General features: G+C 42.3%; 2 protein-coding genes across 2 annotated transcripts in view; one reads left to right on the top strand and one right to left on the bottom strand.

Annotated features, from left to right (window-relative positions):
- lipf (lipase, gastric) overlaps nt 1–16879 on the bottom strand; it is a 944109-nt gene that overhangs the window by 361124 nt on the left and 566106 nt on the right. The gene's annotated exons all lie outside the window — the stretch shown is intronic.
- LOC115377527 (uncharacterized) lies at nt 14222–15676 on the top strand. The gene is made up of 5 exons (XM_030077339.1): nt 14222–14386; nt 14499–14602; nt 14688–14960; nt 15103–15196; nt 15495–15676. The coding sequence occupies exons 1-5, from the start codon at nt 14284–14286 to the stop codon at nt 15674–15676; spliced, it is 756 nt and encodes a 251-aa protein (XP_029933199.1). The 5' UTR covers nt 14222–14283.

The following is a 16879-nucleotide window of genomic DNA, read 5'->3' as shown; positions in this document are numbered from 1 at the left end:
TGAGCTACCCTCAGATGATGACACACTATTGGACACTGTGTCATCTGTTCAAACACATTCCAAACGACATTCAAAGTCATGCAGAAAACACAAAACGACATGTCGTTTCAATTTTCCAAAACCTGTTTCTGCGCGCACATTCATTTGTAGAATGCGGGAGTGCAAGTGTGATAAGAACAAGAAGGAGACAGGTGAGGCTGAATCTAATTCAGAAAACAAGCCAGCCTGTAAGTGTTTCGAAGATAGAGATAAAATGCCCAAAGAGTTTGCACACAAAATTCTTGAGGCTGTTAAGAAAGCTGTGGAATGCGATGTGCCTCCTGCAAGTGTAGAAGAGTTGTTTCATAGTTTGCGCATTAATCAGGAGATCTTTGAGTGTGCTTATAGGCGTTTAGAGAAAAAGCATAAGGTTGTCTATAGGAGAGGGGTGAACGAGGTCTGGGTCAATCAGTATAGTAAGAAGTTGTTGAAGTGCTGGAATGCTAACATGGACATTAGCTTTGTCACCGACGCCTACGCAGTAGTGATATACATAATATCGTATATTACAAAAGCAGAGAGAGAAATTGGCCTCTTATTGACTAATGCCCAAAAAGAAGCAAAAAAACAAGGGAATCTCTCTGCCAAAGAAGCCCTGCGGAAGCTGGGCAGTGTATATTTACACAACAGAGATGTTTGTGCGCAGGAGGCGGTGTATAGGCTAACGAACATGCACCTTAGGGAGTGTTCCAGAAAGGTTGTGTTTGTGCCGACAGGCGGTAGGATAGTTAGAATGAGTTTGCCCCTCAGTGTGTTGAGGCAGATGGCCGCCTCCCGTGATCTACGGGAGGAGGATATGTTTATGATTAGTATAGTAGATAGGTATAGGAATAGGCCTGATAGCGACGTGTTTGATAACATGTGTATGGCTACCTTTGCATCTGAGTATCGTGTTCTCAGCAAAAATGAGATGTCTAAAGACAGAATTGAACTGAAGAATGACTTAGGATTCATTCTTAGGAGAACACGCACTCAGTTTGCAGTGGTGCGATACATGCGTTTTAATTTGGATAGAGAGGAGGAGGCACATTTTCAGAGCCTGTTGCAGTTGTTTCTTCCTTATAGAACTGATTCAGACCTCAAACCTGATGGCTTTGAGCTGTTTGAGCAGTTTTATAACGATGGTGAGGTGATGTTTAGCGACGGCTCTGTACATTCGGTTAGTGATGTTGTCGATGAGAATAGGGCAAGGTTTGAGGTAAATTGTCCTCACCTTGAGTTAGCTCAGGAGATAGCTGCGCAAAACAACGGTGTAGATGAGGATGTTTGGGGTGAGCTTTGTCCTGAACAGGAAGCGGAACGCCTTGAGGGTTTAGAAGAGATGAGGCAGCAGCGGGAAGGAGAGATAGCAGAGGAACAGTTGATTGAGTCATTGGTGAATGTGCCAGATTTGATTGTTGGTGGCAGACAGGTAGCGCAGTTAGAGAGAAACAGGTCCATTTTATCTAGAACTGAGGGTTTGGCGCTCATTAGGTCTCTGAATGAGACACAGCTTGCTGCTTTTTATAATGTGAGACAGTGGTGTCTGCAGAAGGTGATGGGTAAAAACCCAGAGCCTCTGCGTGTATTTGTGACAGGTGGTGCAGGGACGGGGAAGAGTCATTTAATTAGGGCTATTCAGTATGAAGCAGGGAGGCTGCTGTCAACACTTTGTGATCAACCAGACGATATCTGTGTTTTGATAACTGCTCCAACAGGAATAGCTGCATATAATTTGAATGCAGCAACAATTCATCACACATTGAGTATTGGCAAACAGGCTAGTTTACCTTACACCCCTCTGGGTGAAGATAAACTAAACTCTTTGCGAGCAAAATTAAGTCACCTCCAAATTTTAATTATAGATGAAATAAGTATGGTTAATCACAACTTGTTGGCTTATATCCACGGTAGGTTGAGACAGATTAAACAGACAGGCGACTTTTCCCCGTTTGGTAATGTTAGTGTGATAGCTGTCGGGGACTTCTATCAGTTGCCTCCCGTTAAAGGGAAGCCTCTGTATAGTAGTCCTGTTGGTGTGGACCTGTGGTGTAATTTCAGCATCGTGGAGCTGAAAAAGATAGTTAGACAGAAGGATAGTGTTTTTGCAGAGATGCTTAATAGGTTAAGAGTGCGTTCCAGGGCCACCCCAATGTTAGATAGCGACATTGAAATGTTGAAGATGCGCGAGACCGGCGAGGTGAGCTCAGCCTTGCATATCTTTGCGACGAATAGGCAAGTAAGTGAGCACAACCTAAATTATCTGTTTGACTGTTGTCCTGATTATGTCACCATTGAGGCGCAGGATTTTGTGACTAACAGGACAACAGGGAATTTGGAACGGATGCCCGGGCATCACGGCGTTGCGGCGGACACGTCTCTACCGGAGACCCTGTGTATAGCGAGGAACGCGCGAGTGATGTTGTGTAAGAACGTGGATGTTGCGGACGGCCTGGTCAATGGAGCATGTGGCACGGTTACTCAGGTAGTTTTTGGAGAGGATTCCACGTTTCCTCTCACCGTGTATGTCAGATTTGATGATGTGAATATTGGTTCAGATAGGAGGAAAAACCGTGCACATGCAGCAGTAGAATGCCTGCAGTCTACTGCCATTGATCCAGAGGAGGATAGAGCCACTAAACGCGGCGGTTTGCGTCGTCAGTTTCCTCTTAGGTTAGCGTGGGCTTGCACTGTTCACAAAGTGCAAGGACTCACTGTGGACGAGGCGGTAGTGTCTTTGAAGAGGGTGTTTGCACCGGGGCAGGCATATGTAGCGCTTAGTCGCGTTAGGGCCTTGTCTGGACTGATCATCGAGGATTTTACAGAGAGGGCAATTTATTGCAAGGACGCCATAAAGGAGGCCTTGGATAGCATGCCTCCATTTTTGATTGAGCAGCCAGAGCCTTCATTAAATGCACACAGTTTCTCTGTGTATTTAATGAACGTTCAAAATTTAAGTCGCCATGTGTTAGATTTGGTGTCTTGCACGCAGCATTTACAGCTTACCTGTATTGCTGTGACAGAAACGTGGCTCACTGCACAGTCCTCATTAGACGGTGTCCAAATTGAAGGTTACACTTTCCACAGTCATCCTCGTGGCTTGTGTTACAGCAGCAATAACCCCAAATTGTTAGAGCTAAAGAACCTAGAACATGGTGGAGTTGGTTTGTATAGCGTAGATAATTTGGACTGTGATATTCTGCAGGTGGCCGATTTGAATCTGGAGTGTTTGGTGTGCCTGTGCAACAAATTCAACATATTATTGGCAGTAATTTATCGTCCACCGTGTTACCAAATTTCTTTATTCAAACAAAATCTGGGGAAGTTACTTGATTGGTTACATCCAATCAGTAACACAATTGTAATAGTGGGGGATTTCAATGAGAACATTTTAAAAACATCCTCAATTTGCAAATTTATGGGTGAAAAAGGATTTAGTCAGCATGTAACACAAGAAACTACAGAGAAGGGGACACTAATTGATCACGTTTATGTTAAAACAACACAGTATAATGTGGAGTGTGCAGTGATGCCCACGTATTTTAGTGATCATGAAGGTGTTTTGTGTAGCTTTAGTGTAAACGATGATCAGGGGTTAGTTGTTGACTTGGAGGAGGTAGAGGGCCTCTTCGAGTCAGACGTGGATTTTGATGAGGGTTAGGTTGTTTTGTTTGGCAAAGGAGGCAAACAATGAATTCACACGACCGGTGTAAATTCTTTGTTTGATGAGTCAAACGGAGCTACATTGCAGTGTCCCGGTGCAAATGTTAGTGTTGTCGCGTTTGTGTGTTGGTTAAGAGGAAACTGACTTGTAGTGTGTTGTGTTGTTCATGGTGTGTACATTGGCTACCACTATGAATGTTGTCTTTTTAGAGCCTGTCCCACTGTAATTGTATAGATTGTTATTTATTGTCATTATTTATAGTATTTATATCGTGTATTTATTATTGATTTTAGATTATGTATTTATGATGTGGAATAGATGATCATGGTTAGATCTTAGATTAAGCAAATCATGTGTTTCAGGGGGAATTAGGGAAGGTTTAGTTGTGGAGAATCATGTGTAGGGACGTATATCATGTAATCATGTGTCACAGGTTTATGGATGTGTTAGTCTCTGTTTGCCACGTGTTAGCTGTTGGTCTCTGTTTAAAGTTTAAATGTGAAGAGTTCATTTGCCAAAACAGATAAAAGCCATTCTTAAAATGGATACACCGTTTCACTGGTACTGCACACACACACACACACACACACACACACACAAAGCATGATTTAGGATAATAAACATTATGCCAGGCTAAGTAAACATATAAATAATAGAAATAAATATAAATTTTAATACAATTCAAAAAAGTTTAAAAAGGTTTAATAAACTCAAATGGGAATCTGTTTTTGCATATGAGCTCTTCATGTATATCTGTTAAAATTTTAAATGTATGTCTGTTTAAAGTTTAAATGTATATCTGTTTAAAGTTGAAATGTATATAGTTCTGCATGTTTGAGTCCATGTCACCTTCATGTGTACTGTCTGTACACAAGAGGTTCATTTTCAATACTGAAGTGTTCCCTCTGGTGTGCATGAACTCAGAGCAAATCTGTTGTGGTGCAACAAGGCACAGACTCCCCATTCTGTATGCCTGAGCTGCCACAACAGGACAGTTATTTAAAAAAAAAAAAAAAAAAAAAAAACATCCGTTTGCAGTGGTCTGTTTTCCAGGTTTTCTGCTCCCATATGTGTCCCCCATTCTTATCTTTTCTGTTTCTCTATGCCTCGCCTACCTTATACAGTTGGGTGGCACCGTCACTAAATTGTAGTTAATTTAGTTAGTGTACTATGAGATGCAGTTGGTCAGTGATGTTTGCCTCAAAATGTTTTCTTTGTTTACTCGAAGGGGAGCTTCCTGGTTGAAGATGCTACTGTGGTGCAGCGTCCCAAACTTCCCTACCTCCCAAGTGATGATGTGTCGCCTTGTAGCAAGTGGCATCATGGGACAGAGACAGCACATGCATTGTACCTATGTCCTGTCAAAGTGGTTCAGATGAACTTTAGTCTCAGTATTGTAGGTCTGGGACATGAGACGTATGAGGTAATAGTTAAAAAAGTAATCCTATCTCAATTGTAGTTTGTTATCTGTGTTTACAACATCTATTGCACGTCTGTCCGTCCTGGGGAGGGATCCCTCCTCTGTTGCTCCCCTGAGGTTTCTTCCTTTTTTTCTCCCTGTTAAAGGGGTTTTTTAGGGAGTTGTTCCTCATCCGATGTGAGGGTCTAAGGACAGAGGATGTTGTATTTTTCTGTAAAGCCCTTTGGGACAAATTTCTATTTGTGATTCTGGGCTATACAAATAAATCAAATTGAATTGAATTGGAATCCAGGCCTATGCTATTTTATTTTTCTTACATGAACAATACATGAAGTACAGCCATGATTTTTCTAAATGTTTGTCTTGACAGAATAAATAACTAAACTGTACTGAGAAAAAAGGTCAATGACTAAAAGTAAAATGCAATCATCAAAACATTTACATGTAAATGAAATTGAATTGAAAAATAAATTTTATATTCTAAAGTACAAGATGTTGTCTGTCATATTATGAATGAAGGTCCTTTCAGTGTATTGTGAAAAACAAGTCTCTAGTAATACTACTCCTGTTTTACTGTGTAATGCAATATTATATAACTACATAGAAGGTTATATGTATTAATTGTAATGGATTAAAACAGTATATTATTCACATGGGTAAAGAGTTGACATGTAAACATGAGTAAATTATCCAGCATTGATGTTATCAAGAATGAAGAGATGACCAATAGAGGAGCTTATAATGTGTAAGTCATGAGTGTAATATTCCCTCAGCTGCATGTTACCCTGCCTGATGTTTGCTTTTTGCTTTTTTTATGAACAAATTTAAAACCTCTTGAAGTATTGATGAGTTAAGATGAAGGACATAATGTCACCATTTTAAAGACTATTTTTGAAAATTAAACAGTTATTTGAGAGGTGTGAGGTTTTATTACCAAAATGTCAGAGGTATAACCCACACGGTTTGGGCAAAGTGTGTGTGTGTGTGCCTGTGTGTGTTTGTGTGTGTGTGTGTGTATTTGTGTGTTTTTGAGTGTGTGCGTGTGTGTGTATTTGTGTGTGTATGTGTGTGCAGCTACGGCCTCGGTGTGTGTGTGTGTGTGTGTGTATTTGCCGTTGGCAGCTACGGCCTTGATACTCATGCCTGTGTGTGTGTATTTGTGTGTGTTAGATGTCGGGCTTGATGAGATCTACGTTTCGGCGTTGGTTTGGTCTTTCTATCATATTCCTGTGGGCCGCAGCGGCTGCCTCCGTGTGCCTTTGTATGCCTAGGTGACACCAGCGAGCCCATTTTTGCACTTTGGGGGTCCGAGTTGCCATTTTATCGAATTTTTTGCCAGACCTGGGGTGCATGCCAAATTTGGTGAGTTTTTGAGCATGTTTAGGGGGTCAAATTAAGGGTTATTTAGACATAATAATAACAAAAAAAAAAGCTGCAAGCAGCAATGGACAGCCCTCGCACCCCACCGAACTCACATGCATGTGTGTGTGTGTGCGTGTGAAATGAGTACTAGCAGCTGTGTCATGGTCAGACCAAACTGCAGGAAGAAATCCTCATTCAATCCAATGGAGAAATCATGCATGTGTGTGTGTGTGTGTGTGTGTGTGTGTGTGAGAGAGAGATATGAGTCAGCTACGGCCAGCTGCCGCTGGCCGTAGCTGACCCATGTCGCTGTGTCGCTGTGTTGCTGTCATGATCAGACAAAAATGACAGACAGTCAAATCCTCATTCAATCCAATGGAGGGCTTTTATTTTGAAAGGTCGAGGACTTCCTAGTGTGTGCTTGACATGAGGAATGGCAGCTGTGTCATTATCAGAGCAACATGCAAGCAGACAGTGGACTCCTCATGCAATCCAATGCAGAAATCATGAGTGTGTGTGTGTGTGTGTGTGTGTGTGTGTGTGTGTGTGTGTTTTTGAGTCAGCTACGGCCAGCTGCCGCTGGCCGTAGCTGACTCATGTCGCTGTGTCGCTGTGTTGCTGTGTCATGATCAGACGAAAATGACGGACAGTCAAATCCTCATTCAATCCAATGTAGAAATCGATCAAACCCACACCTGTTTGAAGTAATGCCGCTCGGACATCGTTTGAGTTACAGATGCAATTCGAAGTTTAAACGAGGCACAAGACTCGGCTCTATAAATCTTGTATTTACACGATTTTGCTATCTTGTACCGTTTTTGAATTATGGCAGTTTAAGTTTGACTGTTTTCTCTGCTCCCGCTGACGGTTTATAATGGGTGTGTATTGCGGAACTGTCCGTTACCTAGAGTGAGTCACATGACCGGGCAGAGTGCAGAGGAGAGGACACCAGGGTCCAAAATGTTGGAAAAGTCTTGACAGCGGCCACAAACTTGTTCCAATTTAAAAATTAATTTCATATTTTTGTAGGAATTTTCGTCCTCTTTCGTGTGGCATAAGTTTCGAAGCCGTGCGACGTTTACTTCAGACGCCAGGGGCCTAATTAGCGCCAAGTGTGCGCCTGTTTACGCCAAACTCCATGGGAAAAACGACGCCCTCGAAGTCGGCGTTGCCGACTTCGAGGGCTTATAAATCCCAAACGGTTCGAATTAATAATAAACCTTTAGCAACTTTTGTTCAGCACTGTATCCTCTTTCATCTATTAGCTTTTTGAGCCGCCACGATTTACGGCCTCGGAGGAGATAAATTTTGTTCAACGCGCAATTTCGGGGCCCGACTTTTACTTTGAAAGGCAAATTGCGGACTTCCTGTTGATTTTAGGTGGGGGGGGCGAGCGCGTGAAATCTCGGCCTTGATGAGACCTACGTTTCGGCGTTGGTTTGGTCTCTCTATCACATTCCTGTGGGCCGCAGCGGCCGATTTAGTGTACCTAGGTGGCGCTAGAGAGCCCATTTTTGCACTTCGGGGGTCCGAGTTGCCATTTTATCGAATTTTTCGCCAGACCTGGGGTGCGTGCCAAATTTGGTGAGTTTTTGAGCACGTTTAGGGGGTCAAATTAAGCGTTTCGGAGACGTAATAATAATAAGAAGAAAAAACGATACAAAAACAATAGGCCCTTCTCCCTAAGGGAGGGCGAGGGCCTAAAAACAGTACAAAAACAATAGGCCCTCTCTCCGATGGAGGGCGAGGGCCTAATAAGAAGAAGAAGAAAGAAACGGTACAAAAACAATAGGCCCTCTCTACGATGTAGGGCGAGGGCCTAATTAAAGCTGCAAGCAGCGTTGGTCGGCCCTCGCACCGGTGCCGGTCCGCCACGATGTCTGTGTCATCGAAGTGCAGACAATTTATCCATTTTTACCATTTGTGAGGGTATTTTTCGGTGCTTTCAGTTGGAAAGAGTTTTGGGCTTTTATTTTGAAAGGCCCAGGATGTCCTAGTGTGTGAGTGACATGAGTACTGCGCTAATACATGAGCAGCTGTGTCATAATCAGCCCAAAATGCAGGCAGACAGAGAAATCCACATTCAATCCAATGGAGAAATCCATAAAAACCCACACCCGTTTGAAGTAACGCCGCTCGGACATAGTTTGAGTTACAGACTTTTTTCAGGGTTTAAACGAGTCACAAGACTTGGATCTATAAATCTTGTATTTACATGATTTTGCTATCTTTTACCATTTTTGAGCTATGACAATTTAAGTTTGAGTGTGCTTTCTGCTCCCTCTGAGAGCTTATAATGGGTATGTATAGGGGAATGTGCAAGCAGCTAGAGTGAGTCACATGATCAGGCAGAGTGCAGAACAGAGCACACCAGTGTCAAAAAGGGTAAAAAAGTCTGCACAGCAGCCACAAACTTGTTCAAATCTACACCAAAATATCATATTTTTGTAGGAATTTTTGTCCTCTTTCCATCGGCGTAGGTTTGAAAGCTGTCAGTATTTTACTTTAGACAGCAGGGGCCTAATTAGTGCCAAGTGTCTGCCTCTTCACACCAGAGTCCATGGTAAAAAAAGAGGTAGAGGAAGTATCCACAGACAGGCATAATGTAATATATAATAATAATAATAATAATAATAATAATAATAGAGTATAATAACTATAATATAATATCATATAATATATATTATTAACAATATTATTATCAATTATTATTAACAAAATAATAGTTACTAAATAATAATTATTATTACTTTTTTTTTTTTTTTTATTACAATAACATTATGTAGTAGGTATTTACATGACCAATGCTATGGTAATCCATCTTGTTTTGATTTGAAAAAGAGATCGGGAGGGGCGCAGGGGGGGCTGCGTATAAAAGCCCCCTGCGTCTGTGTCCCTCCCCCCCACTTCTTCTCACAGACTAAGAGGTAAGACCTGTTTTCATCTCTGTTAGCTTAACGTTAGCCTATTGTTTGAACTCTGTGCTGATATGAGGGTATGGTTGATGATAACACAGGTAATTTAAATGTTATATTTCAGAGAGTGATTGTGTACTTTGCATTGTGCTGTTTGCTTGTGCTTTTGGTGAGTTTTGATGGAGGGGCCGTCGAGCTTTACATGCAAAGCTAACGTGTATTTGATAATCTCAACTCCTGAGGTACAAGTGATTGACTTGAAACATTTATTAGGACATAGAAAAGGCATTACCATCGACGTGAGATGAATTTTAAAGTTTATTGATGGTATTTGGTCGATTGGATTAGCGCGCTAAGCTAGCGCTAGCTAGCGCTAGCTTAGCGCGCTAACCTAGGCCTGAGGCCTACTGGCGTTTATCTTTACATGTAAAGCTAACTTTTATTTGATAATCTTAACTTCTGAGATACAAGTGGTTGACTTCAAACATTTATTAAGAAATAGAAAAGGCATTACCATCGACGTGAGATGAATTTTAAAGTGTTTTGATGGCATTTGGTCGATTGGATTAGCGCGCTAAGCTAGCGCTAGCTAGCGCTAGCTTAGCGCGCTAACCTAGGCCTGAGGCCTACTGGTGTTTAGCTTTACATGTAAAGCTAACTTTTATTTGATAATCTTAACTTCTGAGATACAAGTGGTTGGCTTGAAACATTTATTAAGTTGTAGAAAAGGCATTACCATCGACGTGAGATGAATTTTAAAGTGTTTTGATGGTGTTTGGTCGAGTAGATTAGGTTTTATTTGAATGGAACGCTAGCCTTGCTAGCCCGCTAGCTTAGCTGAGAGACATTGTGTCAGCCATTTTGTGCCCATATAAAGAATAGTTGTGTCATAGGCCTAGCTCTGTGTAGCTTAGCTGAGAAACATTGTGTCAGCCATTTTGTGCCCATATAAAGAAAAGCTGTGTCATAGGCCTAGTTGTGCTAGTGTGTGGTTCCATAAGATTTTGAGAGGCAAACTTTTTCTTGCTGTGACAAAGGAAAATTATTTCACTTGATTTTTTTTTTTTTTTTTTTTTTTTTAGTTACAAGGTTTTATTTGCATAGAACTTATTTTGTGATATATGTTGTTGAGCTGAGTGTGTGTGTGGCTTGTGTGCATTCAATGAGCAGATATAGGCAAAGCTGTGCTAGTGTTTGGTTTGAGAGGAAAACTTACTCTTGTGTGGAAAAGGAAAATTATTGGACTTGATGATGAATAATTGCATTTTGTGTGTGTGTGTGTGTGTGTGTGTGTGTGTGTGTGTGTGTGTGTGTGTGTGTGTATTTTGATATAAGGTTTTATTTGCATGGAACTGAGTTTGTGATATGTGCTTGAGCTGAGTGTGTGTGGCTTTGTGACAGAGCTATATCTGCTCTTTGAATGTACACCAGTCATAGCTTTGCTAGTGTGTGTGTGTGTGTATGTGTGTGTGGTTCAACCAGATTTTGAGATGAAAACTTTCTCTTGCTGTGTGAAAAAGGAAAATTATTGGACTTGATGATGAAAACTGGCATGTGTGTGTTTTTTGTAGTTTGCTATCATGTTTTATTTGCATGAAACTAAGCTTATGATGTATGTCACTGAGTGTGTGTGGCTTTTGTGTGCATTCAAAGAGCAGGTGTTGCTGTGTCATAGGCAAAGCTGTGCTAGTGTTTGGTTTGAGAGGAAAACTTTCTCTTGCTTTGTGAAGAGGGAAAATTATTGGACTTGATGATGAGTTGTTGCAGGTGTGTGTGCTTTTTTGTAGTTTGATATCAGGTTTTATTTGCATGGAACTGAGTTTGTGATATATGTTGTTGAGCTGAGTGTGTGTGGCTTTGTGACAGAGCTATATCTGCTCTTTGAATGTACACCAGTCATAGCTTTGCTAGTGTGTGTGTGTGTGTGTGTGTGTGTGTGTGTGTGTGTGTGTGTGTGTGTGTGTGTGGTTCAACCAGATTTTGAGATGAAAACTTTCTCTTGCTGTGACAAATGAAAATTATTTGACTTGATGCATGTGTGTGTTTGTGTGTGTGTGTGTGTGTCCTTTTTTGTATTTTGATATAAGGTTTTATTTGCATGGAACTGAGTTTGTGATATGTTGTTGAGCTGAGTGTGTGTGGCCTGTGTGTGTGTGTGTGTGTATTCAAAGAGCAGGTGTAGCTGAGAGACATTGTGTCAGCCATTTTGTGCCCATATAAAGAATAGCTGTGTCATAGGCCTAGCTCTGTGTAGCTTAGCTGGGAGACATCGTGTCGGCCATTTTATGTGCATATGAAGAAAAGCTGTGTCATAGGCCTAGCTCTGTGTAGCTTAGCTGAGAGACATTTTGTCAGCCATTTTGTGCCCATATAAAGAAAAGCTGTGTCTTAGGCCTAGTTGTGCTAGTGTGTGGTTCCATAAGATTTTGAGAGGCAAACTTTTTCTTGCTGTGACAAAGGAAAACTATTTCACTTGTGTGTGTGTGTGTGTGTGTGTGTTTTTGTAGTTATAAGGTTTTATTTGCATGGAGCTGAGTTTGTGATATATGTTGTTGAGCTGTGTGTGTGTGTGGCTTGTGTGCATTCAAAGAGCAGATATAGGCAAAGCTGTGCTAGTGTTTGGTTTGAGAGGAAACCTTATTCTTGTTGTGTGGAAAAGGAAAATTATTGGACTTGATGATGAATAATTGCATTTTTTGTGTGTGTGTGTGTGTGTGTGTGTGTATTTTGATATAAGGTTTTATTTGCATGGAACTGAGTTTGTGATATGTACTTGAGCTGAGTGTGTGTGGCTTTTTGATAGGGCTATATCTGCTCTTTGAATGTACACCAGTCATAGCTTTGCGTGTGTATGTGTGTGTGGTTCAACCAGATTTTGAGAGGAAAACTTTCTCTTGCTGTGTGAAAAAGGGAAATTATTGGACTTGATGATGAAAACTGCTATGTGAGTGTTTTTTGTAGTTTGCTATCATGTTTTATTTGCATGAAACTAAGCTTATGATGTATGTCGCTGAGTGTGTGTGGCTTTTGTGTGCATTCAAAGAGCAGGTGTTGCTGTGTCATAGGCAAAGCTGTGCTAGTGTTTGGTTTGAGAGGAAAACTTTCTCTTGCTGTGTGAAGAGGGAAAATTATTGGACTTGATGATGAGTTGTTGCAGGTGTGTGTGCTTTTTAGTAGTTTGATATCAGGTTTTATTTGCATGGAACTGAGTTTGTGATATGTGCTTGAGCTGTGTGTGTGTGGCTTTGTGACAGAGCTATATCTGCTCTTTGCATGTACACCAGTCATAGCTTTGCTAGTGTGTGTGTGTGTGTGTGTGTGTGTGTGTGTGTGTGTGTGTGTGTGTGTGTGTGTGGTTCAACCAGATTTTGAGATGAAAACTTTCTCTTGCTGTGACAAATGAAAATTATTTGACTTGTTGTGTGTTTTTTTTTTTTTTTTTGTAGTTTGATATAAGGTTTTATTTGCATGGAACTGAGTTTGTGATATATGTTGTTGAGCTGAGTGTGTGTGGCCTGTGTGTGTGTGTGTGTGTGTGTGTGTGTGTGTGTGTGTGTATTCAAAGAGCAGGTGTAGCTGAGAGACCTTTTGTCAGCCATTTTGTGCTCATATAAAGAATAGCTGTGTCATAGGCCTAGCTCTGTGTAGTTTAGCTGAGAGACATCGTGTCGGCCATTTTGTGCTCATATAAAGAAAAGCTGTGTCATAGGCCTAGCTCTGTGTAGCTTAGCTGAGAGACATTGTGTCGGCCATTTTGTGTGCATATAAAGAAAAGCTGTGTCTTAGGCCTAGTGGTGCTAGTGTGTGGTTCCATAAGATTTTGAGAGGCAAACTTTTTCTTGCTGTGACAAAGGAAAACTATTTCACTCGTGTGTGTGTGTGTGTGTGTGTGTTTCTTTTTGTTGTAGTTTGATATAAGGTTTTATTTGCATGGAACTGAGTTTGTGATATATATTGTTGAGCTGAGTGTGTGTGGCTTGTGTGCATTCAAAGAGCAGGTGTTGCTGTGTCATAGGCAAAGCTGTGCTAGTGTTTGGTTTGAGAGGAAAACACCTTTGCTGTGTGCATGAACCATAGTTTGATGTATTTAGTTGGTTGTGTCTGTGTCCACCGGCATGGCTAAGCTGTGAGATGTTGTCAGCCACTTTCTGTGTAATGAGGAAGCAAATAATGTAATTAGGATGCCAGTTTGCTGGTTTATTATGATTTTGAGAGGAAAAGGTTTTCTTAAGATGTGTCTCTGTTTTGAGCAGCACAGTTGTGTTGTTGGCCATTTTCTTTCTGTTACTTGAACACAATATGGATGCTGGTTTGAGTCTTTAGCATTTTATAGAGAGAAAGACCTTATTTAAAATTAAAACCTAAAAAATTGCTACAGCTAAGTGTATTCAGGATGCTTTCAGTAACTTTCTGTTTAATTAAATGGTGTTTTTCTATTAGACAGGTAATGTTGTTTAAATCAAACAATATGTTTCATTTAATTTACAGATATTGATATCGATTGGCTGTGAGATCTGGTGGTGTTGAGAGCGAGAGACCTGTGAGCGACCTGCGAGTGACCTGCGAGCTACATCTGCGATCCCTTGATCCAGGACAAGTTTACACAGACATATTGATTAAATTTAAAAACAAACACATAACTAATTGTTAATCAACACACATAGTTTTACTTTTTTGACACACAGACACACACAGACAGACAGACAGACAGACACACACACACACACACACACACACTGCCAAGGTAAGTTGAAACGTTTGTGTATTTGAAGGCTGACCTTGTCTGGGAAAGCATTGTTTGTGAGTATGATTGGCACAGATTCACTTGGATTTTTAAAGTTTCTTTGAACTTCGGAGGAAATTTTATTTTATTTTTTGTTTGTTTGTTTGTTTTTCATTCCTAGATGCCCCGTGCCAAGTCCCACCGGCGGGCCCAGGCCCAGAAGCGGAGGATGGCGCAGCCGCAGCCATGGACCCCCCAGCCGCCTGTCCCCGAGTTCGTTGCTCGTAAGTATCAAACAGTTTGTTTTTTTTTATGTTTAACTGACACAGTTTGAATGTTGTGTGAAGAAGTACGAATTTTGTGTCATCATACTTAACTTTGTTGTCAACCACACAGGGCGCGGTACAGGGTACCGCCATCGCGTGCGGAGATGGCCGACTTCGAAGCTGACCCAGCGGAGCTTCAAGTTGGTCACTCCTGCCCAGAAGCCGGACCAGAAGGTATTAGTTTTTCTTTTTCAGAAACACAGTGCTTGTCGTAAGAAGTCGGTGTCTATGTTCTAAAGCCGTGTCTCTGTCGTTGCAGATGGTGTTCGTCGTGGGAGACTCCCACCTGCGGGCCCTGGTGGATGGGATCGTCGCGATGCCGGAGGTACCTCTCTCTTTCTCTTTTCTCTCTGTTCCAGGTGCGCATGCAGCAGAGCTGAGGAAGGAGGTGTCCCACGCCGCTCTCCCCTGGACCCCGGACGTGGTGTGTGTGCTCGCCCCGAGCAACAACCTGACAGCCAGCAGGAACATCGGAGAGGCGTCGCTGGACTTCGGTGCTCTCCTGGCTACAGTTTGCAACCGCTGGGCGAAGGTGTGTTTAATTTGCAGTTGGCAGTATTTGTTTTGTCCTGTGCTGTCACAGTAAGCGTGTGTTTTCACATGTGCTTTTTTAGAAACCTAAATGTGATTCTAAATGTGATTTTTTTTTTTTTTTTTTGTGTGTGTGTGTGTAGGTGTTCGTGCTGGACTTCCCTCCACGCTTGAACATCGAGCCTGGCCTGCAGGAGCTGTTCCGCCAGGAGTACCGCCGTGTCGCAGCACGCATGGGTACGTCTTAGTTTTGGTCATCAGTTTGATTATAAGTGACGTATCGTGAACCTAACCTCACATGTTTTACATGAGTGTATTTATTACCAGAATGTATAATATTTCTCACTTTTGCGGCAGGTCTCCCATACGTGTCTGTGGCAGAGCACCTCCCTCTGGATCGTTTGGAGCTGTGGAGCCGTGACGGTGTAAGTACAGCATACTTTGTTGTTGTGACATGACACATGGAGGAGTTGAAGGTTGTCATTTTCGATACACCAGCTGAGCACAATGTGTTCTGCGTTTCACTGTTTTCCAGGTGCACCTCAGCGACAGCGACGGAACGCCGATCCTCGTCCAGGCCCTGTGGGACGCCGCGGTCCGCCAGCTGACTCCTCCTCCTCCTCCTCCTCCCTCGGTGCCCCCCCGGACATCGCCTCGTGCCAGGGTCTCCCCCGTGCTGGTTGTGACTGGACACAGCCCCGCGCCCCGCCACCGTGACCCACTGGAGTGGACCGTCGTCGGACAGGAGGGCAAGGTAATGTGTTTGAGTCATTTTCTGGCTGTACATTTGTGCATCTTTTCTGGTTTTACGCCTTTATTTTGTGTGTGTGTGTGTGTTATTTTTAATGGTGACAAATTTTTTTTTGTTGTGGTTTTTAAGATTCGAGCATCTCCGGTGCAAGAGTCTGTCCTCCCGTCCAACCCCGTCTGGTTCAGCGGCGACATCCTGGAGGCCATGGAGAGGGTTTCGCCATCCTCGGACAGCGACGTCACTGCCCTTCTGCCAGCTGGCCAGGTAAACTGCCTGATAATTACATTTATATATTAAGAAGTAATCCATATTAGTTCTGACTTTAAGGTGTGTCTGTTAAGTTATAAAATGTTAAATGGGTTTGCCTCTAATGTTTCCCCTTGTCTCTGTGTGAGTGTGTGTGTGAATGGTTGTGAGTTTTTCTGAGTGCGTGCTGTGTCTTTTTGAGTCAGGTCATCATGGTGCTGGTGGTTGTGTGGCTCAGGTCCCAGGCTGCTCCAGTGCATGTGGCTCCCCTCGGCATCCGCATTCCTCATCCACCAACTGTTTTTACATTTTTTTCCTTTATATTATACATACAGATCTTTTGTTGTTGTTTTTTTTTTTCTGTGCTTGCAAAACCCATTGTATTTGTGTATGTCCTGGACAAAATTGAATTGAAGACTGCATTTAACAAGGTTTGTTTTCCTTCTTTTAGACTTCCCGTGTGAGGCGTTCGCCGAAAGGTGTTGCCACAAGGCGTAGAGGAGGAAAGCGGCAGGTTGGTATCATGTTTAGTATGTGAGCTATGTGGATTGTTTTTGTCGTATTTTGATAACACGTGCAGAACCGAATGAATGAGTGCATTATTGAAATGAGTCTTTTGTCTTCCCCTATCTTTTTTAGGTGCTGGCAACACCTTCACCTGCCCGTGGGACCGTGCCTGCCTCCGGCCCCAGACCAGCGGTGCAGCAGGTTTGTCTTTGTTTATATATATATATATTATGTGAATTATTATTATGACAGGTAACAGGGAAATGGTTCTCCTGTTTTCTTTAGTAAAACCATGTTTTTTTTTTGTGTGTGTGTGTGTGTGTGTGTCAGGTGGAGACGACAGCCCAGGAGTCGTCCAGCGTGGTGCCAGGGGTGGTCGTCGTCCGGGAGGAGGTCGCCGCAGCGTGCCCAGCTGT

This window comes from Myripristis murdjan, chromosome 19 (assembly GCF_902150065.1).
Source record: "Myripristis murdjan chromosome 19, fMyrMur1.1, whole genome shotgun sequence".
In the NCBI taxonomy this organism is placed as follows: Eukaryota; Metazoa; Chordata; class Actinopteri; order Holocentriformes; family Holocentridae; genus Myripristis; species Myripristis murdjan.
Note: the sequence above shows the minus strand (reverse complement) of the source record. Positions and strands in the feature narration are given on the sequence as shown.